At 36.2% G+C, this 26,120-nt stretch overlaps 1 protein-coding gene and 1 pseudogene across 1 annotated transcript; one reads left to right on the top strand and one right to left on the bottom strand.

The window, feature by feature from the left end:
• Positions 1-3,313: 3,313 nt before the first annotated feature.
• Positions 3,314-4,014, top strand: LOC149161804 (small heat shock protein, chloroplastic pseudogene; annotated as a pseudogene).
• Positions 4,015-8,929: 4,915 nt separating this feature from the next.
• On the bottom strand, positions 8,930-10,090 carry LOC149161803 (uncharacterized). The gene is made up of 2 exons (XM_089435569.1): positions 9,810-10,090; positions 8,930-9,718 (listed from the first exon to the last, which is right to left on the bottom strand). The coding sequence occupies exons 1-2, from the start codon at positions 9,861-9,863 to the stop codon at positions 9,026-9,028; spliced, it is 747 nt and encodes a 248-aa protein (XP_089291695.1). The 5' UTR covers positions 9,864-10,090; the 3' UTR covers positions 8,930-9,025.
• Between the last annotated feature and the right edge of the window lie 16,030 nt (positions 10,091-26,120).

Genomic DNA, 26,120 nt, shown 5'->3' with positions numbered 1-26,120 from the left:
AGGATCCTTTCAACATCTAAAGGCTGTATGGCAGTTCCAACATTTTGTTTCTCAAGTCAAAGTGAGCCCTTATTTGGTGAAGAGAGAAGCCCATAGTATGATTCCTTCCTCCAAACCTGATATTAAAGCTAATTTTATTTTTTGATTGCATTTCACACACATAACTTGATTTTCTCATGGTAAAAATACAACCAAGACTTCTTTCACTCATGCACATTGCACACTTTTGATCACTATTTTGATCCCTATTCTTTGCAATAATAACATTTTAATTCATATGATAGTTGATTGTTTGATCTGATGGATGTTGTAACCCTTTATAACTGGGTTGCTCTATTGTTCCAGGTTCAGCTCAAAAATAATCCACAGATCATAAAAAATAATTTTCCATTGCCACCCTCAAAGACAAATAATTCATTCCCAACAAGTATCGTCTTATGTCCAGTTGAATGAAAACATATTTGCTTTATTTATGTGCAAAACCACCCTTAGTTCTAGTCTTTTAGTGGAGTTTGTTTTAAAAAACTTACATTTTCTGTTTTTTAATTAATACCAGCATAGATCCATCTTAAATACGGATATAACATGAGTCATGAGGGATCTAATTTATTCAGCTGCATTTTTTTTATGAGGGGACATTATTTAAATGTTTTGTATAGTTATTTAATTTTCAGATTTTTATTTTGGCAAACATGAGTAAAATTTCAACCTTGATGACATGAAGGATAGGGTTACATAGACTGGAAAGGGTCAATTTGGACCTTGAATCCACCCATGCTTACTTTGATACAACCTAGGTTCTTGGAGCATTCTTGTGAAAAGGTTAAACTCACAGTCGCCACTTGTCTGAGTAAAATCTTAGCCTTAACAATGTCGCGACCACCCTATAATGATGACACCATGAGGAGGATTTTTCAAGTAATGGTAGATGCCCTCCAAGGATTGGACAATATGGACCTTCTTACTTTCTTTCAGTGGTGCAAAATTTTAGAATGCATGGAAAAATATAGATTTGTTATACTTATGCTGGATCTAGAATGTGATGACTTAATCCTTTAGATGCTCCAATGTTTTTTCACCAAAATTACAACATCTCATCCAAAATTTGTCAAAACAGACATGAAAAATATCATTTCCCTAATCTTAGGAGAAGATAAGTCCATCTACAAATAATTAAGGTCCAAATTATTGGCCATTTTGACAAAGTAGCTAATTGTATCACATGTTACCTATGAACTAGTTGAGGGGTTGGTCAAACAAAACATCAAACTACTTAAAAGGAAGTTAACCAAAGAGGAACTAACAAGGATTTGTGGAGACAAAAAGAATGAACTAAGGAGGAAAAATCTATGCTTTGTATGCAAGGGATCTTGGGCACCATTCATGTCCATGTGAAAGAAAGGATGTAACAATGATAGAATGAGAGGAAATTCCTTTAGACCATGAAGATTCATTTGAAGGATCCGAGCAGTCAAGTACATATGGTGAGCAACAAAACAATGTTATTCAAAGGTACTTTCAGGGCAAGTCGATGATAATCAGGCAACTTGACAAAGTACATGGGGAAAGGAAGGAGGTAATTCTTCCTAACAATATGGTAGACTCTTATCTCCAGGAGGACATCCATGAAGAGTATGAGAAATCAAGTGTAAAGAAGAGTCCACCAGTGCATCCATGTCTAACAATCAAAGAGGATGGACAACAAATTGTCCCCACAAGTGGAGAAGGCTAGGAATAAGACATTTAAGGAGACTTAAATAACAATCTAGTGATGGTAAACTAGTATGACGAGCATGATCATAAGGAGCAACACGAAAAATATAGTATGCATAATGAGCCATTTTTGGAGAGTCAGTCAAAGTTTAAAGCTAGAGCTATAATAGTTGAGCATCCAGTGCAAATAGATACAAAATAATTCAGCAGGGCACAAAATTTCCAGTAAAGGAATTTCGGGAAAGATCATGCATTTCAACATAGATCTTATGATGTTAAAGCAGAGAGTTTGGATAGTTCGAGACACTGCCTTACAGGAGAATAGAAAAATTGAGGAGCTCATAGGGGTATGTGCCAAGTCAACATCCAAACTCTCTAGTGTAGAGGAACATCTCAAGTCCGTCACAAGGCAATAGGAAAAATACGGTTGGGAGTTCTAGAGAAGCCCTCTACAGGAGTACATAGATAAGGCTTGCAGCACTACCAACCCACCTTTATACATTGGGGAGAGAAAGGAAAAGTTATCCAAATGGATCATGTTAAGTCACTAGGTGGAGGAGCATGAGTGGTGCATCGAACAACATCCGCATAGTAGAATTGTTCCATGCGCAGATATTCATCCTTCCAATGGCATGGATTGGCAAGAGATTATGAGTTGGAACTCTATTGATGGGATGATTCCTACGAGGATACTTTTAGCCAAGGGAATATTACAGCTTGGGTCCTTAAGTAAGGGCAGTGATGGAGGGTTGACATGGTATCATAACCCACAGGTACTAGGACTTATATGACATTGGGATCCTGGAGAATCCGTTAGGGGTAGAACTGGGCGGAATTTTGTTTGGGATTGAGGTGAATTTATCGAGGGAGGGATTGGCTAAAGGATTGTTTGGAATCCAGGGATCGAAGTATCCATTCAAGATCATTTAGCATGGATGCATGGAATAACACATTGGGTTATATGGGATCCCAATATTGATGTACAAATGCTTTTGTTATAGATAGAAGTGCATTTCTTGAGGGTAAGCAATCTTTGGGTGGGAGGATTTGTAATATTCCCTTTTCTTGATATGGACAAAGTAGACATAATCTTCCCATGCTATTTACTGTGGTGTTTTCCCATCATATTGGCCCATTGTATTTACCTTAGTTTTTTGAGGGAAAACAATAAAAGAAGGATTCTAGAGAGTCCATCTAGTCTTTAAAAGGGTATAGGAGCTATGCATTTGGGGCATCCTAAGTTTGTCTATCTTATTATATTTTTGTTGAGAACTTGGCACGGGGAGTTCTAGCTTGATCCCGAGACGAAAACCTCGTGGTGAATTTGACTGGTGGATCCATTCAGGGTCCACGATTGTGCTTTAGTATTTTTAACTTCTCTATTAATGGACAACCATACATGCCACAAGCATGGGCTTTAGTATGTATTGTGTGGGCATGTAACATTGTTTTTAGTTATTTAAATAAATAAGAGGTCGCATTGTCAGATCTGTTTTGTGTTTGGTGTTTTTATTGCAAGAATTTTATTAGAACACCTAGAGTGTACCAGATTTATTAAAAATTTTGATGTTTGGGATACTACAACTTGGTTCTGTAAAAAATGGCTTGCACTCTATTCAACTTTTACAGGCCTGCGACCTCTTCTACCTGTACGGCTTCAATATCTGGAAGAAATGGAGCTTTGTTTCCCTGTTAAAAGGGATTGTGGTCCAAGGCGGGGTTGAGTTCTCGTTCCAATCCACAGATGGAAAAGGGATTAATGTGAGATAAGAAAGAAGTAAGGAAGGCGCCCTATTTGTCGATAATACTTGAAATAGAAAAGTAGTAGACTAGAGGCCCAGAGTTGTTGAGAGGGCGACGTAAATTTTGCCTTTAGTCGTGGATCCATTTTCTCCGATGAAGACAATGAGACAAATGCTTGATACGATGGACTTGATTTTTGACGATGATTTCATGTTTCCAACTTCTTCACAGGGGGTTTATAGAGATAATTCATTATCAGTTAGAGCCCCATGGGATATGGAAAATGAGAAATAATTCAAGATGAGATTTGACATGCACGACCTTTCAAAGGAGGATGTGAAGGTCTCTGTGGAGGATGGTGTTCTGGTGATCAAAGGAGGTCATAAGAAAGAAGAAAGTGAAAAATATTCATGGTCAACAAAATTTTACAACAACTACAATACACGCTTAGTGTTGCCTGCAAAACGGGAGATGGAAAAAATAAAGGCGGAACTGAGAAACAGTGTCCTCAATATCACCATGTCAAAGGGAAAGGTGGAGCCCAATTATGTATGTTAATGTTGAGTGAGAGAGGTTAACTTGACACACAGAGCACCTGACTTCCCAAAGGGGATGCATCCATCTGTGTATTTGGGCTCTGTTTTGCTTTGTTTCGGAGTATGAGGCAGGGGGTTTTGTAATTCGGCCTCTGCCTTGTGCATTACTAAGTATCGTATATATTTTTTGTTGAGGATAATAAATGTTTGATTCTTCATTCCCACGATATTATTTAAATATATTGGATAACCAATGCTTCTTTGGTATCTTTAGTTTTATGAGTTTTTCTTTCTCTATGGAATGATCAATTATTTATCCATGTTTTTTAAAAGTACTAGATGCAAGAGATGGACCATGTCAATGTCATTAAACTGCTCCCCAATCCACCTTTTGTTGGTAACAATTGTGTGTATGTTCATTCGATGATGGAGGATGTTGTGAATTTGGTGCGGGCATTGCAGCTGACGGTGTTGGAAGATACCTATAAGGTTATTTATGTAGAGGATCCACATGGAAGAGAGGTTGAAAACATGATCAAGGATATGAGGTGAATTGGATGTAGTGTTGTCATTGGTCAAGCTGGTGAAGATGATGATCCATGAGATTGAGGTTGAGAGGCCTTTTTGTAGCTGACGACGTTGGAAGATGCTTATAAGGTTATCTATGTAGAGGATCCACATGGAAGAGAGGTTGCATACATGATCAAGGATATGAGGTTTGGGAATGAATTGGATGTAGTGTTGTCATTGGTGAAGTCGGTGAAGATGATGATCCATGAGATTGAGGTTGAGAGGCCTTTGTTGGGGTGATGCCTTCTTCTTTGAGATAATTTGGTGATGAAAGTTAAGGATTGGGTGTGAAATACAATTTACATGAAGGGTCGACCAAAGAGATAAGTGAGAAGAGGATTGTGAATAATTATCATTTGGCGTGGTTGGATACTTTTATTCTAGATCCTTTGTATCTCCCCAGGGACAATTGTTTAGAATTTTTTACCTAAATTGAAGAGAATAAATTTTGGTTAATTTATTTATAAGTTTCTTCTTGGCATAGTGATTTATAAGTTTCAACAAGCGGTGTTTGTTGGTTTCTATGTAATGTTTAGTGATTAATCTACATAATGTAGTTCACTCTCAATTTTTAGTTGTGGGAAACCTTGACCTTTGTGGATATTAGAGAATTTTGGTTAGAAAATAAAAAACAAGAACAAAGCTCTTGTTGCCTATGGACTGTTCTTAAATGTTAGTAAGTTTTCAAGTGTTTTTGTGACAAATTTCTTTTCGTAAATTGTTGTAGGGAACAAACGGTTATTGAATTGATAATTGTCGTAGGCATCCAACAATATATTGCTCGCGAGTTCACTGTTTGAGCTTCCTATCTTATATCCATGAGATGATCACAGATCTATAACCCTTATAATCATAATACCTTCCTACAATATTCAACATTATGTAGTAGTCATAAGCCTTATGTAAGTTATTCAAATATGTAAGTTATTGAGTGAGATTTCCCATATTTTTTATGTGAACTATAATTCTAAATTATAGCTTTTCATCTTACTTTAAAAAATTGTGTCACACACTTGAAAATAAGTTTTATTTATATTTTAAAAATTCATTGCAAATGGAATTGAAAATTGAAAATTATATAAGGGAATTCAGAACACCATAATATATAATTCATTTATGTGTTAGTTATTATTTTAATTTTATAATATTTTAGAATTAAATGATATAAAAAGTTGTGTTTCATTCTTAATCTTTAGATTATATATTTGAAATGAACACAATTTGAAACATGGAATGCATATTGAAAAAAGCAAATGGCCTGATGAGATAAGTTGGCAAAAAATTATATACCATTTGGCATGAAACCCTAAGGATTCGAAAGTTGAACTTGATCAAAGAAAGAAAAGGCAATAGTAATATATTTGTCCTCAATGTATAAGGTCGACATGGCTTCACCAAATTTCCAAAGAGTTGTTGATGTTAATATGGCTTTCCTAGAGGATAGAATTTCTAGCTATCTTGCCAGATCAGGGATCACTTTTTCACTCCATCGACATCAGCCTTAGAGAATCGATCCATCCATGTGCTTCACAAAGGCACCGACTCCAGATCTCTTAAAGCACCTACTCTAGATCTCTTAAAACAATATTTGCAACTTTCTCGGGGCCTTTGAGAAATGACAACATACCACCATTCAATGTTATTCCAACCATGATTATCTCATCTCCTTCAAAATATTGTTTTTTGAGAAGCATGTGTTTGCTCGAAAAGCTTCCTTTATCATAAAGAAAATTTGCAACCGATTCTTCTGCAACTTTATCTCGTTTCTCTCCATTGCCTTAAAAAACGCCCCTTACAAATAGGATCTTCTCTCCATATTCATTGTGACCATGAATTCTCCATGAAACTTCATAATTTTTGCTCACACAACATTAAGAATCAAGTGTCTGCCCCAGAAAAGCTCCAAAACATATAACAAGAAGACTACAACTTGTATATATAGGGTGAAGGTAAAACATCAGCAATGATGTGAAGGTTCTTGTGTGAAACTACAACACAATGATTTTAATTGAGCATCAAATGATAAATGGATGAAATTTTCATTTTTTCTTTAATATTTGTAACCTTTTTGTCATTAGTTAAATATAAGCATTGAATTTGAGCCCAAGTGAAAATTCAAGAGACCAAAGATTATATACATTTCTATGTATGATACATATGAAACAAGAATATAGAAGTTAAGTACGAGAATATGCATAACATTTGGAGAATATGAGTGAAACAAGGAGTTTTCTCATGTAATCTCAATCAAAAATGGCTTCCACAAAGAGAAAAAGGTGACAAGGTGACTCTTCCAAAGCAGAGAAACACACCCATCCTCTAAACACATATCCCAATTTGAATCATGTTTACGAAGCATAGATCTTGCATAGTCAATTGGGATTTCACACACAAATCCCCATTCCTTAACTCTATTGACCCGTAATGACATTGACTTCCATATCAAGGTTCAAAGGTCTTGCATGCCTCTTCAAACAATTAGCGAATGCAATGGGAGGAGGGCCAGCTAAAAAGGGTGCCCCTAGAGTGGCTGCTATGATAGTTAGCCTTAGGAGACAAGGAGGCTCAACTGGTCTTCTGGTCAATGCCTCCATGAATTTCAACCATAATTGTATTCCATGTGAAACACCAATGTCTATTACATGAAGAGCTTATGTATACACACACACTATACTAAAAAATAAAACACTAAAATTTAAAATTTCATATATCAATATCATTTGAATGATTATGAAACCAAATTAATATTTTTTCTAATTTAACAAACTTATTGGCTAACCTTTGCACCATTTTGGGGCAATTGCTAGTATTACTCAGAGTGAAAAGTGGTATTTAGTATAAAATGATATTTGAATGTTTATTTTGGAATATTTTAATGCTATAATATTAGATATAAATGAATATTATTTAGTATAAAAAATAGTATTCAACCTAAAATGGTATTTAATGGTATATTTTGAAATATTTTAATGATACAATATCTAAGTTGAAATTTCATATTAGTTAAATTTTTAGAATATTTTATAATTTACATTAAAATAATGGAAAATAGTTGTACATTTCTCTATTAGAACATTTCAATGTAAAAAGAAAATTAGCAAAAATGGAGGGATCTTTTTTTCCGAAGAAAATAAATCGGCTTCTAGTCCAAAGGCAAGCCTTTGAGTCTATCGGCTTCTAGTCCAAAGGCAAGACATTCAGTGTAAAGGCAAGCCTTTCAGTGTAAAGGCAAGAGTGAGCTCACTAGTACGAAGCCAACTCACAGTTATACTCATTCTAAAGTTCTTTTATCACTAAAAACCATTACAACAATAATCAACATAAAAACTCATCTTATAATTAGTTGAAATTTGGATTCTAGATGAAAAAGATAATAATGATTCATTCTAAAGTTCTTTTATCACTAAAAACCATTACAACAATAATCATCATAAAAACTCATTTTATAATTAGTTGAAATTTAGATTCTAGATGAAAAAGATAATAATGATTGGACCCAACCACTAAAAATAATCTCATTTAACAAAATCAAAAAACCTATCATCTATATCCATAAATTACCAACACCTTTACAATAACATGGTTTTACTAATTAAACTAAGTAACAAATTTGAATTTAAAACATTTTCATTAAATTGCTAGAACATTTTCATTTTGCATGTTAAAATATGCAAAAGTAATTTTCATTAAGTTTGGATTTTAAACCTTTACTATCCCAGCTATAAGGTTGTTTCTTAACTGAATTTTTTATCAACTTATGTGCTATTTTTTTATAAAAGCCTCTCAACCTAGACCATATAGAAAAAATCTAGGCATTACCTACTATATAAATGCAAGCCCCTTCATGTTGTATTTGAAAATTTTAAGCAGGATTCCACAACCTAGCTGTCAAATATTTTCAATGTATTTCAATAATATCCTAGCTGTCAAATATTTTCAATGTATTTCAATAATATCTGGTTTAAAAATTAAGCTCAGACACAGTGTAGCAACTGATATGAGGCTGCGCTAATTTCTCATCATCTATAACTTCACAGCTTGTTTATTGCACTTTGCAAAGCAAAGCATTTCTTTGCAAAGCGAAATGTACATATGGGAGGAACTCTAACTACTGTACGTATTGGAATTATATTTGGGGATATGTTAATAGAATTTTATATAATCATGGTGGGTTATGTAATCGTAAATTTTGGAATAAATTTGATGGAAGTGCGTTAAATATAATGATGGTGGACTATGTGATTGTAAATTTTGGAATATTTCAGAATATTTTAAAAATTTGATGAAAATAAGTAAAATAAATGTTCATTTCACTTTCCTGACTGGAATTGAAAAATAGAACCATGGTAAATCATTTACAGCTTCTAGTATACAGATTACGCTAAATTATTTACAACTTCTACTATACATATTATTCCTTAGTGATTTTACTATACAAATTATCACTGACAAAATTAAAACTTCTATAGCCCATTTAGCTGGTTTCTGCGATTCCTTAGTAGGAATACATGTTCTTCACCGGTTCGTTCGTCTACATGCACAATCCATCTGCTCTTCTTGTTGCCTCTACATCTCCTCTCAGGAATTATAGGCATCCCCTTTTGTGTTGGAGATGAACACAGATTACAAGTACCAATTTTCGTCACCTCTAAGCCTTTGCCTATTGCAAGAGTAGTGGATTTTGCACTGCCCTTATTGAACGTGCTCTCATAGGCAGCTGTGGTCATCCTATCCGACAGATTCTTGGCAACGACAACTGCAGCAGAGGGATTTATATGGAAGAGTTTAAACAACCCTGAGCAATCCTGCTGTGCCTTGCAGTCAATGAAACAAAAATCGACATTTTTGTAACTGGGAATCAATTCCTTGGCCCCTCCAATAACGAAGTTGGTTGTGTCCTCCAACCCTAATTCCTTCATGGCCTCCACGGATTCGGCCTGCAGGTTGTGGGCATTAGCAGGCAGAATGCAAACGAGGTGGCCACCGGTCTGCCGAGCTGCAGCTGCTAGGGCTATTGTAGTTGCAGAAAGTGCTGAAGAAACCTCTACAATAAGCTGTGAATTCATGCCAGCTGCTAGCGCTGATATCAATTCAGTGCTTTCTAGTTCTCTACTCTTTTCCAGGCATGGGGGCTTCCTCTCTACATCCAATTTACACTGCATCACAAATTAGCTAAAGAATAGTTAGATCATGTTCTACTCTGATTATCTCCATGAATTTTATTTCAGTAGCAACAAGAAGACTTACCAGCTTTACCGTTTCTAGATATGCATTGACAGCATTAACTGGATACCATCCCATGCTGATAATGAGACCGTTTTCACAGAGCTCTATTAATCTGAAAATTCGGAATTTTAGAGAGGCTCGTAGCAAACCTACGATTTTTTTTAACCTGACAGAAGATGTTGACAAACCCAGATGCAAACTTTGGTAATATATATATATATTCTGCGTGGAACCTTAAAATCTCCTGTATGGAGTAAACCCTAAAACTGATCGAAATGATAGAAAGCTCAAAATCCCCCAGATTCAGAAATGAGAATAGCTGAACAGTATTTGAATGAGCGCAAGGCCTTAAATTATAAGTGGTTGGATTTTCGAGGCTTTGTCTTATTAGAGGAGCCGAAAGTGGGCTCAAGTCACATGAAAGGTGGCTTGAAAAGCATCCAGCAGCCGCCCTCCCACCAAAAGCAAACCCTGATTGAATAACAGGTAGGTTAAAAGATTGTTGTTATTGTTTAGGAATTTAAAAAAAACAGCGGAACATTGTAGCCAGACTTGTTGGGAGTTCAACGAGGGTGCCAGGTGGTGACTTTATCTGGTTAGGTGATGCAAAAGCGATTGGAATGCGACGACAAGGAACAACAACAGGTTGAGCCAGCGTATTTGGCCGGCGACAAACGCTGACAGTTTTGACTAATAAATTGTGCAATCAAGGTTTTAGGATGATTCACATTTTCAAATTTGTCTTTACAGATAATTGGGTTTAGATGGGTATTTTATATTTTGTAAGCTATGTGTAACATAAGTATGTCATGTTTTTAATAAAATAATTATAAAAAAAATAATGTCCATCTAAAATGAAGAAGAAAATAAACCTACAATACAATTCAAAATAAATAATCGAAATATATAACAATATATATATAATGCAATTCAACATTAATAATCTAAAATCTTGATTTTTTAATATATATTTTTAATTAAATATTTGTAAAATGAAATTTTAAAAGGAAAAAATATATCTTATAGATATATTAAAATTTTGAATGATATAAATATTTCCAAGTTGTAATATGTCAAAATATTAATTTTGTTATCATACCATGTAAAAAAATATCTAATATTAATATTAGAAGATTAATATTAATATTAGTCTAATCCATTTTAATCCTCGATTTATGAAACAAAATCTCTTTTACTATGAAAAGAGATTTGATTCCTCTCTACTTTTAATGGATCTAATGTTAAAATAAATATAGATTAATAACAAAATAATTTTTTTTTAAATCAAATATATTTATTTATAAATTTACTCAACTTAATATGAAAAGAAATTTGATCCCTCTCCACTTTTAATAGATTTAATGTTAAAATAAATATAGATTAATAACAAATATATTTATTTATAAATTTACTCAAATTAATAATAAAAGCAATTGAATTTACATGAGTTTGTGATCCACTTTTAATAAATCTAATGTTAAAATAGATCAAAGTCAATAATAAAATAATTTTTTTTAAAAATAAAATATATTTATTTATAAATTTACTCAAATTAATGATAAAGGTAGTTGAAGGTAGTTTTGTGACCCTCTTTGAGAGATGGGATTTATTCCCCAGTAATGTGATGCCGTACGCTCGTGTAAATTGTGATGCCGTACGCTCGTGTAAATTGTATGTGACATAAATTAAGGCATAGAGACATTTCATATTATATATATTTACGATGATGAGTTTATATGGAGCTGTTTATTTGCTCTTCTGTTGTATTATGTTCATTAAAGCAATAGGTAGATGCAACTCAATGTCATGGATGCAAATACCAGTACCTCTTCCTTATTTTTTTTTTCTTTTTTAATTGGAAGTATATCTGGATACGGGTAGAATTTCATGGGATATAGTGAAGACTGAATATACATCTGAATCTTTTTTGTCGGATTGATCCATATAGATCAATCGGGAATAATTTAATAGATTTTTCTACAGATGGGAAACTTCCAATGCGATTAGATGAAAATGAGGGAGCGTTTACAATCCCTGAATTTGGTAAGATACAATTTGAAGGATTTTGTCATTTTATCAATCAGGGCTTGATGGAAGAACTTCATAATTTGCCAAAAATTGAGGATATAGATAAAGAAATTGAATTCAGGCTTTTTGGTAATGAATATGAATTAGCAGAACCTTTCATCAAAAAGAGAGATGTTGTATATCAGTCCCTTACATATTACTCTGAATTATATTACTCTGAATTATATGTACCAGCAAGATCGATTCGGAGGAATAGTAGGAAGATACAGAAACAAACTGTATTTCTCGGAAATATTCCTTTAATGAATTCCCATGGAACATTTGTAGTAAATGGGATTTACAGAGTCATAGTTAATCAAATATTAATAAGTCCTGGTATTTATTACCTTTCGGAATTAGACCATAATAGAATTAATTATATATATACAGGCACTCTGATTTCAGATTGGGGAAGAAGATCGAAATTAGAGATCGATGTGGGAGAAAGGATATGGGCTCGTGTAAGCAGAAAACAAAAAATATCTATTCCAGTTCTATTATCAGCTATGGGTTTAAATCTCGAAGAGATTCTGGACAATACTCGCTATCCCGAAAGATTTTTATTTTTATTGAAGAAGAAGGAGAGGTGGGAGCGGGAGGAATATCTATGGTCGAGGGAAAAAGCCATTCTGGAGTTTTATAAAAAACTCTACTGTATAAGTGGCGATTTGGTATTTTCCGAGTCTCTATGTAAAGAATTGCAAAAAAAAAAATTCCGAAAAAGATGTGAATTGGGAAAGATTGGTCGACGAAATCTGAACCAAAAACTGAACCTTGATATACCCGAGAACGAGATTTTTTCATTACCACAAGATGTATTGGCTGTTGTGGATTACCTTATCGGGGTTAAATTTGGAATGGGTACACTCAATGATATAGATCACCTCAGAAATCGACGGATTCGTTCTGTAGCAGATTTATTACAGAATCAATTTAGATTAGCTCTAGGTCGTTTAGAAGATGCAGTTAAAAGAACTATACACAGAGCAACCAAGCGCAGATCAACTCCTCAGAACTTGGTCACTTCAACTCTATTAAAAAACACTTTTCAAGATTTTTTTGGTTCACACCCCTTATCCCAATTTTTGGATCAAACTAATCCATTGACGGAAATAGCTCATGGGCGAAAATTGAGCCATTTAGGTCTTGGGGGCTTAACAGGGCGAACTGCTAGTTTTCGGACACGGGATATTCATCCCAGTTATTATGGGCGTATTTGTCCAATCGATACGTCTGAAAGAATGAATACTGGACTTGTTGCATCATTATCTATTCATGCAAGGGTCACATGATAATCCATGATGACATGTATAATGTAATGCTTCCAATGATACCAATAAATTTGGGCATATTGTACAATAGAGTGGCATCAATACCATATATATATATGGTGTATTAATACATGGTGTATTGTATTAATGTGTTATATGGGGTTTAATGTATGGTATAACGTAAAAGGTATGTTATTAATTACCATTATTTGTTTATCAATTTTTTTTATATAATTGGTTTTGGATTTAGAAAAGGATTTATGTGAGGTTTTAAAGCTATTGGGTTAAGTAGATTTTCTCTTTACACAATTTACAAAAGTCGTTTTCTAGTCAAAATGCCATATTTGATTAGTATCTTATATTTTTATAAAATTTAGGTAACTAGACAAATTTGAAGTCTGATGGTGTACAAATTTGTATTCAAGTTGTTAAATCTATATGAGATTGTGATTCGAGTTTCATTATTGAATTTCGGGATCTCCCGAAGTCTTGAACAACATCTCAAGTTGTCGCATAACTTCATTAGAAGAACACTTTCAAATCTTCAACAAATGAGAGATTCTTCCCTAAATCCATAACTACCAAATTATCTAGACAACCATCCAGATTAAACTTTTACCTGGGCTAAATCCCTTCTATAAACTGCTTTAGACCTAAACACTGCACCCCTTCCCTAAATTCCTTAAGGTTTTAAATTAATTTAGGTGACCAAATTCCTTTTGATTTTATGGATTTTCCTCATTTAAATAAATATATGTAACATTTTTTTTTTCCTATTTAAACTAATACCTCCATACCACTACTCTGATTAGATCTTAATAAATACCTCCATACCACTACTCTGATTAGATCTTAATCGACATGGGATGCACAGAGATGAATTTGATATAATATGTTCAAAATAACATAAGATTCAGAAGAAGCCTTTCCATGTCCACCTTTCTTAAAATATTGCAAGGCTGCATTGCACATTGTATATCAGCCAACATAATCAATATCCAATACTGTTCGGAAGCCATTTTGAGACATGTACTCTGGAGAAGAAAGAAGATTGCATGCACCGCCATTAACAAAAATATCAAGCTTTCCGAGCTGCTTTACTGTTAATTCAACAACACGAGCATCATCCTCTATCTTGCCAACATTTCCTTCAAGTCCAATAGCCAGAATGCTTGGAGCGCTAGAGCAACTTCCTCGACAACGGTTTTCCTACTGACCATGATAGCAATGGCAGCAACATGTTTCCCTAATTCTATGCTTAATTTAAACCCTATTCCTGATACACCTCCTGCTACCAGAGTTGTTTTTCCCACACCGTTTCCTTGAAGGGCAACTTCATGTTCTTCTTCCGATAGAATTTAACTCCACTCGAATATATGGACTTGAGCACTGCAATTCTGACAGAACACTAGAGCACTAACAAAATTGGAAAATAAAAAACTCACGCGATGGGCACTGCTATTGCAGCAGCCTAGACAACGCCATGGTGGCTGTACATATTAGGTATGGCAACAACACAACACTACTCACTTTCCCACCGTGCGTAACTTTCTACGGTCCCCACTTGTGGATGAAGGACACGCTGGTCTCGATCTCAATATCCAACCAAGCACCCTTGTTTGACGCCAGATCCATGGAATGCTCAGAAAGAATGATACACTGAACCTTATTGAGGTCTTGGCACACGGGCATTCGCACTTGTGGATGGAGGACACGCTGGTCTCGATCTCAATATCCAACCAAGCACCCTTCTTTGACGCCAGATCCATGGAATGCTCAGAAAGAATGATACACTGAACTTTATTGAGGTCTTGGCACACGGGCATTCGTCATCCACATGAGTGGATCGATCTTGTAAGGGGCGCTCGGCTCTTTTCACTTGACGGCTGCTCAGCACAGGGATACAGCGGACCGTCCGGATTTTGTTTTGCTAGCAAACAGTCATGCAAAACTCTTTACACACATCTATACTAACTTAATTTGCAACATACTACTCTCATTATTCTGGGCGCCCTCCCTCATAGCTTTGAGTTTGATACACATAAAAAAACTGTTTTCATTATTATAAACATATATTAAATACATCGGACTAAAAATACTATTTTAACCATATAATTTCAATGTTGAGATAATATCTCAACCACACACTATAATAGGATTTCAGATCTCTCTTAAATGTAACAAAATTCTAAACAAAGAAAATCACTCGCAGAAGTTAATTACTCCAAGAAAAAGAATCTAAAGACAAGAACATTGAGGATTTGTAAAGTCACCATAACAAAACTGCAACCGCTCAAAAACCTCCATGTGGAAGAGATATTAAGGAAGTGAAAATATGAGTAAGCCCTTGATAGGTAAGACATGAACCAATCAAAAGGTTTCACATGGGCAGGGGGCCAATATAAATTGTTGCATAATAAAGCCCTTCCCTTTGAAAATCAATGAAGAGTTGGGGATTGGAATTGAAATGAGAGTTAACCATGTTTCTTAATGTTGTTAGGGTTCTACCCTAAACTCCATACTTGGTGGTACTTAAGAGTTAGCAAGCTAATGTACTAAGCTATCCTCTTTGAATAAAGCTTACTAAGTAATTGGTGTGTGGTTAATTAATGTAAAGGAGCATCCTTATGAAATAAGGTCTAATTAATAGTTGATATTCATTAATATTAGGACCACTAGTAGTTAGGGTTTTAATAGTAAGAATATACCTATAGAAGTAGGAAGCTCTATAATGTTTGGTTAAGTATTATCATTGTATTCAGGCTTTATGCATTTGGAGGTTTCCCCCTTGAAAATACAGATAAACATTGCTCATTGTTCTAGAATATCAATATAAGAGTTCATATTTTGCAGGTTTAATAATCTTTTACTTTTTGTTTAAACATGCACTCAAATTTTAAGAATTTTCTTTTTAGCTAGAGACATGTTTGGGAATTGATCAATAAACTATCCTGAATATTCCAATTGAATATTTCTTCACATCAAATATGATGAAATCTTAAAATATTCATTGTGAAAGTTAATGTCCTAATAGATCCCATATTCTTTAATTATTGCTTTTTATGCTTGGATAAAGGAAATAGATGAAATGAAAAAAAAAAATAGAGAACAGAAAAATAAACACAAAGCATCCACAAATAAACAGAAGGATTAGCTTGGTAACCTACATGGTAGAAAACCAAGCTAGGTATGGCCACTTTGCTTCCTTTACTCTAGTATATAAATTTGAAAATGCAAAGAAAGAGGTACTTTTTATGGAGTTAAATGAGATCTATGACCATATAAGGATGTTGTAGAATCTTATCCCCTTTTTTCTTCATCTCTAACTTCCTACTTCTATATGCTTTACTCAACTATGGATCAAATACAACTAACATAGAATGGAACCCCTTCTCCTCCTAACGACCAAATATTTAACATTGCCCAATAACCATCTAGGGGTAAGGTTTTGACCTCTTTAACATCAATTAGAGTTATAATCTTGGACCTTATATAATATTCTTGAAATTCCACACATGGCTTTCCCTATATGTGTGAGTAACAATGGCTAACATGGCATCGTCTTGTACAATGGTAGTCAACACAGTAGGTTAGTCTACGATAGGCATAAATTTTGTATACAAGATCTAGTTAATATGATTCTTTCATTGTTGGAAATATCTCCAAGTGTATATCAATTTCATGGGGTCCTCTTATTGTATCTCAGAGATGCTCAGGAACATTACAAACTCAACAAAATGTTGGAAAAGGATGAATGGAAGGAATGATGCATATTCAAGTCACATAACCACTTCTACTATGCTTAACCCCAGACATGGGTGAACACCTCCAGACTACAAGGCTTTAGACCACCAATTACTCACAGTTTGAGGATTAGGTGAACATGGAGAATATTGACCACACCAGCAGATGCACAAGACCATGTGATGGCCGGCTGCAACTAGTAAAGATGTCTGCAAATCTATTTCCTAATGCACAGACAAGATGACAACTCTCCGGCACTAAGATAATAGAAACCTGCATAACACATTTAATGATACACACTAGATTCTAACACAGAGGTGGGATGACAACCCCTCTAATGCGAAACATCAAGAGCATATGAAAAATTCAAAACAGGAACAGCCTAGAACATAGCAAAAATGGAAAGTGAGCAATTAACAGCAAAATAAGCTTATATTAGCTGAAAATGAAGACCAGATGTTGCAGGTATCACAGTAGTTACAGTCTCCAGAAGTTGAAATTTACATCAAAACAACAACTATCAACCTTGATTACATTTGTGTTCTGGGTATATATAGAGTTTGTTTACAAAAATATTCTGTTGTTCCAAGCGTGGAGGGGTCATAATGGACCACCAACTACCTTAACACACTGAAATGGGCCTTTGCTACAATCTGCGTGTTTTAATAAATGGATTTGATATTTCTGCTGCTCGGCCGTCCTTCCTGAACAGGTGGAGTGTAACATGAAACAAGCTCCATAACTGATAAATGATTGTAATTACTCGAGGTTGTCCTTTCCTTCTTCGCCCATACTATTCCTTAAATGCGGTAGTTGAAGAGTGACTATGCCAGGTATAGGTAGCTGGCCACCTTCGTCCTTTGGATGCACAGGATAGGCTACGGGCATAGACAGAATGGCAGAGGGACAGAGTGAACAGAGGAACAAGGTGGATTGTCGGATTGCACAGATCAACGGTAGAGACAGCGCGATAGGGGCTATCGAGACGGTGAGGCGAAGGACGATCGCAGGCCATTGGATCTAGCAGACGAACGACGGAGATCGATTTGCAGAGGGTATCGGGAGATATGAGGGCAGGGAGATCACAGGACATTGGATCTCGGGCAGGGAGATCCAACAGTCGTCGCACGGCTAACGTGCGTGGGCGATAACGCGTGGGGGAAGGTACAATAGGTGGTAAGCGGTATTCCCCACATCGCTTATGGGGAGGTGGAATTCGTACAATGGGCGCGCGATGCAATAGAACTGCGACGCGTGGCGGATGCGACAGGCGGGAAACCACTTTCCCCGTGGGTTAACGAGTGGGCATCTCGTGCGATTGGGAGGTGCGAACGTCGTTGGATCGTGCGATGGACGGTCGGACGGTGGGGAAAACAAACGAAGTTTAATGCGCGGGGAAAAAAGGTGGAGACCATTCGATCGGTTTGGTGGATGATCGGACGACGGAGATTGGTTTATGGGGCGCGACCGTTGGATCATCGGATTGGAAATTTCCTTTGATAATTCTTTGGGCCTTATAGACATGCGATCTGCCAATTACGATGAGGAATGAAAGTGCTGAGGTTACAAGGTAGGTTCTTATGGAGCTTTAACTTTGCGCCCGGGGACCTGAGGGAAAGCGAGTTTGTACAAGGTTTTGGAGGAAAAACAAAGATACGAAGGGCTAAGAGAGTATGAGGAAGCTGAAGGAGAGGGAGGTAAATGACTGTTGCGAGCTCCCTTTTCTAAATAAACACATGGCCGAATTGATATTTGGTCCTCCAAATGCTGAGGTTTGTAGCAGATCTAACACTGGCTCCTTCTGTGGATGAGATCCTCCTTGTGAGGTCTCAATAACTGCAGACCAATACCTTCATACAAAACAGGCTTAAAAATATTGCCTAGTATTCCATTGGGCATGGAGTCTAATTAAGTCTATGCTAAAACCTGTAAAGAAAATGCTTACAATTATTAAGGCTTGAGAACCTTAATCAACATAAATCTTCAAAAACTGGCCATCTGCTGGGCCATCAAAACTGTTTCTCCTTCCTCTCGGTCGGTTTATCAAAGAGCTGCAAAACTGGATTTATTTGATCATCTACCTCAAAAAGTTTAGGGAATTTGACCTTATTAGGTATAGATGATCTATACTTCATCCCCTCTCTGTATACTCTCCTCCTTGGATGTTCTTCATGGGAGCCTTTGTACACCTGCTAAATAACAATGGTGGTTGTGTACCTGTCTTTATCATCTGTGGCCTGCACAATTAGTATAAAAGGTGTACCAATGTGTTCATGTGTGGAGGCCACAAAGACATCATCAACTCCTGCATCTTGCTCAAAAAAGTCCTCATCCAAGGAGGAGTCCCAAAACTGTGCACCCTCTTCCTCTGTCATCTAGCAAGCTGCCCTTTCAAGATGTGTGGAGGCCACCTGAGGAGGTTTCAGAATATCAAGACTGAGGTGATCAATATCACCCTTGAGAATGGAGCAATTACCTGCCTGAGTGCCTATTGGGCAACTGTGAGGGATTCTATTTTGAGCAGACATAGGGACAAAAGATGATGGGGAGCTTTCCTCTCCCTTTTTTATCACTGTGCTGGGGATAATAGCAGGCTGGCCAATCTACAGTTCAGCATATTCATTAGAAGATGTGCTAGCCTTAGGCTCGGATTCTTGGAGGATGGTAGGACCAGCTGCTAGGTTCTTCTGCTGACCAACTTGTTGTTCTATAGCTACAACAAACTCATGAGCAGTGCCTTCAGATACCGACTTTTCATAGGCAGCTCTAGTTAGGAAAGGAGCACTACCCTTGTCTTCCAAACCATGGACCTCCTCCTCTTCTTCAGACTGCACTTCTTCCATGACTATATTCTGAAAAAGGGTTTTCACCCTTTGATCTTCGTTTGCATTTTTGCTTCTTTGCAGAATCTGCAACTGCTCCTCTCCTGAATGCTGCTCAAATATTAACTTGGAAACTTCAAATGCCAAAGACTCAATCATTTTGGCCATTTCGTCGATCTTATGATCTGAGGATGATAAGAACCCATCCCTCTGTAAGTTCCCAATCTCAGTATGATCATAGAGAAGAACTTCCTTATCCCCCCAGTGTTTTAGGAACACGTCATCTAAGGCCTCAATGTCTGCTATGGACCTAGGGGCTAATTTGTTGAACCATTTTCTAGCTTCTCCCTCTAAGCTTTGGACAAAAATCCTCATCCACACATCCTCTTCATAGATATCTAGGTTATCAGCATAACAATAAAAAGACTCTAGATGCTCTTCAGCTGTTACTCCTTTTGTACCAGTAAACTTAGGCATAAATTCTTGATAATCTCCTGTAGGCATGGCATTCAAGGGGACAGGCAAGACCAAGGGTCCATACCTAGCAGCAACAATTCTTTCTATCTTCGTAGGTGCTTGCTTGCTTGCCATGACTGGGGTATGTGAAATGATATTGGTAGACTGAGTGGTATGAATCAAGGAAGTGAATAGCAGAGACAGAGGAACACGATGGAAAACATGGGATGCTTTCTTTAGACTGAGAACCGAAAGGGAAATGAATGAATGCTCCTTTCTACTAAATTTTCTTCTGCTTAACGATCTTCTCAGGGTCAGGCACTGGTTCAGTTGGTTATTTCTAAGGATTTCTTCGAACATGCCTCACAAACTGAGCCAGAACTGCAATGTGGAGTCGCCAAAGGTTGGTATTCCTCCAGTAGAGTCACCAGATAGATGATTACAACCAGAAATGTGTCCAGACCTTGTCTATCATCAAAATCTGGAACTGTGTCGTTCTCTCAGGGAAGCTGAGCTTCAATCTCGATCCTCAACAACGGTGCCAATTAATGTTATCACCCCAAGAAACTCTCCTAGGTTGTATCTCAGAGATGCTTGGGAACATTACAAACTCAACAAAATGTTGGAAATGGATGAATGGAAGGAATGATGCATATTCAAGCCAGATAACCACTTCTACTATGTTTAACCCTAGACATGGGTAAACACCCCTAGATTACAAGGCTTTAGACCACCAATTACTCACAGTTTGAGGATTAGGTGAACATGGGGAATACTGACCACACCAGCAGATGCACAAGACCATGTGATGGCCAGCTGCAACCAATAAAGAGGTCTGCAAATCTATTTCCTAATGCATAGACATGATGACAGCTCTCTGGCACTAAGATAACAGAAACCTACATAACACATTCAATCATACCCACTAGATTCTAACACAGAGGTGGGATGACAGCCCCTCTAATGCTAAACATCAAGAACACATGAAAAATGCATAACATGCACAGCCTAGAACATAGTAGAAATGGAAAGTGAGAAATTAACAGCAAAAGAAGCTTGTATTAGCTGAAAATGAAGACCAGACGCTGCAAGTATCATAGTAGTTACAGTCTCTAGAAGTTGAACCTTACATCAAAACAACAACCATCAACCTTGATTACATCTGTGTTCCGGGTATATAGAGAGTTTGTTTACAAAGATATTCTGCTATTCCAGGCGTGGAGGGGTCATAATGGACCACCAACCGCCTTAACTCACTGAAATGGACCTCTGCTACAATCTTCTTGTTTTAATGAATGGATTTGATCTTTCTGTTGCTCGGTCGTCCTTCCTGAATAGGTGGAGTGTAACATGAAACACGATCCATAACTGATAAATGCTTGTAACTGCTCGAGGTTGTCCTTGCGATCGGGGACCTGAGGGAAAGCGAGTTTGTACAAGATTTTGGAGGAAAAACAAAGATACGGAGGGCTAAGAGAGTATGAGGAAGCTGAAGGAGGGGGAAGTAAATGACTGCTACGAGCTCCCTTTTCTACATAAACACATGGCCGAACTGATATTTGGTCCTCCAAATGCTGAGGTTTGTAGCAGAGCTAACAGGTCCTAACATAGGAAAGGAATGTATTGACCCCATAAAATTCCATTGATACGACAAAATGGCTTTATAAGGTTTGAAACCCCAATCTTCCAAACTTAGACCTACCATTAAAATGACTCTACAAGCTATTCCTCCAATTTTTTCCACTCCAAAACTATTGAGATAGATGAAAAATAATATAATGATCCAATATGGAGCATAACCCCTCATTTATGGAGGATTTTTGTCACCAAAAGCTTTAATAAAAGAAGTGAAGAACAATTTTTTCTACCTTCTCCTTGGATTACCATTTTTATTTTTTTAGAATTTGTCCTTTCGATCCAATTTGCTAAAGGTCATGATGCTCCTATCTTGTAGTTCTAGATCTCTTCTCAAAATTGTGTCCTTTGACCAACTTTGCCTAAGCATTTGATGCTTTGTCCTCTATGAAAGGTAGGACCTACCCCTCCTCATGATCTAGCATGGAAGGCTCAGAGCGTTTGAGGTTCTCAATATTCACTACTAAGTAAATGTGCATGTATTGGGTTAGACTAAATCTGTAGGTGTTATCTCCCATATTTTCCAAGATCTCAAAAGGAATATGCCATAGGTACGTGATCGTCTTACCAAGACCCTATAGTCTTTCCTTGTTCAATGGCAACCAAACTATCTCTCCCACTATAAATGACTAGGCTTTCTTCTATGATGGTTATGACGAGGAAACTTTGTGAAATATTAGAAGAGGAAGTTGTGCTTTTGAAAGAATATTTGGAACAACTCAAACACAACTTATAGCTTACCAAAGGGGTTGAATCCTTATATCATATTCTTAGCATTAAAAAATCTCCTCTCCTCAAAACAATTTTGGGTTATTAGGAAGGTCACGAGACATCCGAAGATTAATCTCTTTCAAGAACATCAAATAAAGATAACCCCAAGAAGCTTGATTAGACATTCATTGCACCAAAAAACTCATTTGAAGATCCTAAGAAAGTGATGAATCAATCCAATCATGTTCATTTCAACATTTCTAATGATCCTCAAAATGATGCCAAGAATTTGCAAGGTACATCTAGTTTAGAAAAGAGAAGGAGCCATAATGAAAGTATGGAACCTTCCATGACATAAATATTCACAAAGGATCTATAAGAAAAAATGGAGAAAGAGTCATAAATCAAAAAGAGGATGAGGCTATTCCAAGGAAAATCTTCACAATAAATGTCACTTCAAGACCCTCTTATGCCACCAAGTATCAAAGTAAGTTCTTTGGTTGTTGTTTTTCATGCACAAAATTTGGACACAAAGCATGTGGTTGCAGAGCTTGTGATGTTATCAAATATATAGGATATGATTAAGTACCCAGGCTCAGACATATGGATCAAATTAGAAGCAAATCATATGGGTCATTTCCACCAATGTTCAAGCCTGATGTAGAATGTTTACATGTGTCACAATGAAGGAAACATGGCGCGTGACTACGAGATCAACTTGGGATGGAACAAGAGAGAGGGAATCTCTTTTATTCCTATGTCAACTCAACTCTTCATTTACTGACGTTACAATCAAGACATAGGCCTTGCTATTCTTGTTCTCCCATATGGAAAATTCCTTGTCATAATTGGGCTTCTTGGGAGGATTTCCTCCTTCTCATTCACAAATTCCTTTCCACAAATCATTAAAAAATAAAGTATGTTTTGTCTTCCCAGACCACTCATGGTTGTTCTCTTTTCTAGTAAAAAACTACGCCAACTATAGAAATAAGAAAATGCATTTCTACCCTACTTTTGAGCTAGCCTTGAATATTAATAAAAAATCTTTTCAAAAGATTAACTAGCATGTGCCAACCAACATTCAAACATCACATGCACATATAAGTTGATTTAATGTCATTAACATATATCATTATACCTTACAACCCACCAAAACTCAATGCATTCATACGCCCATTTAAATAACACCGCTTTCATAAACCTTTTCTTGAGTCGTCACATATATATACCATATATGCCTTTTATAACCATATACAACCAATGCATGGTCTTCAAAACAAAGCACCAACGACCAATCTTCAAAGGAAGAAAAAATAAAACTCCACTGCCTTGAAAATATTCAACGCATAGTTAAAGGCATATGCACTTATGCAGCAAGGAATTTTAACATAGTTCAATGCATACTTTCAACAGAGTACAACAGATACCACGACCTTCAAATGACTATCCGACGTTGTTCAACGCAACATATATACCATACCATGACCTTCGCACACGAACTTCGCGTAGTTCAACCCAACATATATACCACAGCCTTCGCACAATTCAATGCAGCGTGGGTTGGTTTGCTATGCCTTCACACACCAACCATCAGTGGTCATCAACGTAGAGAACAACGAACAAACCTTTCAATGCAGTGATGCAGAGACCAATATGGGGTCGACTATGGGCCGTTGGCTCAAGGCTGAGAGGTGTAGTCAATTGGGAGGCTCAATTGGAAGGTAGAGGATAAGGCAAAGTCGTGGGACAGCAGCCCATTTGCATCAAACAACTTTTACAATTCTGATAGCGCTTCCACCAACAAATGCACAACTTAAAATTAAAATCGAAATGTGATGGGAGAGCGTGTCGCCAAGCGAAGACGAAGAAGGTGAATCGTCTGCTGGAGAATAAACTAAGGAGATATGGTGATTCGAAAAATTGGAGGGATGTAGCATGTCGTTGCAAGGCTCTTGGTATGGGGATCGAGGTGAACTTCCGATTTTCGAAAGTCGGTAAGCGGAGAGCGGGAGAGTGGAGAGACTTTGGACTGCAGGTTAGAGGTGTCAAATTAGAGGGGTCAATCTACAAAATAGGTAGAACATAGTTACAAGGCCAGAAATGAAGCCAAAAAGAGGTTGGCTCTCATACCATGTCAGGTCACGAGGTAATTCTTCAAAGTGAATTGTGTTTTTGCATTAAGATTGATGATAAATATATAAATGGAGAGAGACTCTTGATTTCATCTCTTAGTGTCTCTTCATCTTCTAATTCTCCTTATTTTCTATTTACAATATTTACATGGTTTCCCTAATCCCAAAGATTAAGTGTCAGCATCAACAATGTGGAAAGAGAGCACATGAAAATGTGAGAGTTAATAGATAAAAGATGGAAGATGTTGCATGGCCCTTTGCATACATCAACTTGTTATTTGGACCCTAGATTTTTTGTAATAAAAGGAAATAATGATTTGGAATTCATGAATAACTTTTATGTTGCTATTAAGTGGTTGACTCTAGATAAAGAAGAAGCCAGGGAGCTTAAATATCAACTTTGAGCTTACAAGTCAAAAGAGGGGATATTTGGAAGCACTTATGCCACACAAGATAGGCCCAAAATTCCTCTAGGGAAATGGCAAGAGTTTATGGATCACAATCTCTTGAATTGAAACGTTTTGCAATTTGTGTTTTGATTTGAGGATCAAGTGCCTCTTTTTGTGAAAGGAATTGGAGTAGCTTTAACCATATAAAATCAAAGAAAAGAAATAAATTACTATGTACAAGGTTGGAAGACCTTGTTTATGTTTGTAGTAATTTACAATTGGTTTTGAGTAACATGACCAAAGATACATCTAGTTCTTCTCAACCATGGTTTGATACATTTAGAGTGTAAAAAAAGATAATCTTGATAGTAATGGTGACCTCCACCTATTGATGAGTTTAATGATCACACTTCTAGTTCCTTTCCTAATCAAAAGGCATGTGCTCCTGATGATTTAGGGTATTATGATGTTACACCAAGCCATAAGAATAGAAAATTTGACTATGTTTTAAATTTTGTGAAACAATTTCAAGAATTAAATTTTGTGAAACAATTTCCAAGAAATATAAGTACTTGACATTATAATTCTTTGACTTTATGAACTTAATTTACATTTTTAAATTTAATGAATATGTTCTACTTCATTTTGCAATTTGTAAACTTGTAATAATATTCATATTATATGAACTATGTTAAAAATTTAATGAATATGTTCTACGTCATTTTGCAATTTGTAACTTGTAATAATATTTATATTATATGACCTATGTTAAAAATTTAATCATGTATTTACTAATTTTTCAACTTAAAATTAAGCTTAAGAAATGTCAGTCAGACACAATGTTGCAACTGATTTGGGCTGTGCTAATTACTCATATGATATAACTTCACAGCTTGTTTTTTGCATTTGTGAAATACTTTTCACAGATTGGGAGGAGATCTAATAGCTGTAAGTACCGGAATTGTATTTGGGACCACGTCAAAAGAATCTCATATAATGATGGGTCATTTTTAATTGACAGTAAATTTGGAAATATTTCAAAATTTGATGGAAATAAGTTAAGTTTATTGAGCTTAGTTCCCTCATCTCTATTTTGATCATTGAT

Source organism: Pinus tabuliformis, chromosome 5_2 (genome assembly GCF_031772625.1).
Source record: "Pinus tabuliformis cultivar Carrire ecotype Pingquan chromosome 5_2, CPIR1, whole genome shotgun sequence".
Classification (NCBI taxonomy): Eukaryota; Viridiplantae; Streptophyta; class Pinopsida; order Pinales; family Pinaceae; genus Pinus; species Pinus tabuliformis.
Note: the sequence above shows the minus strand (reverse complement) of the source record. Positions and strands in the feature narration are given on the sequence as shown.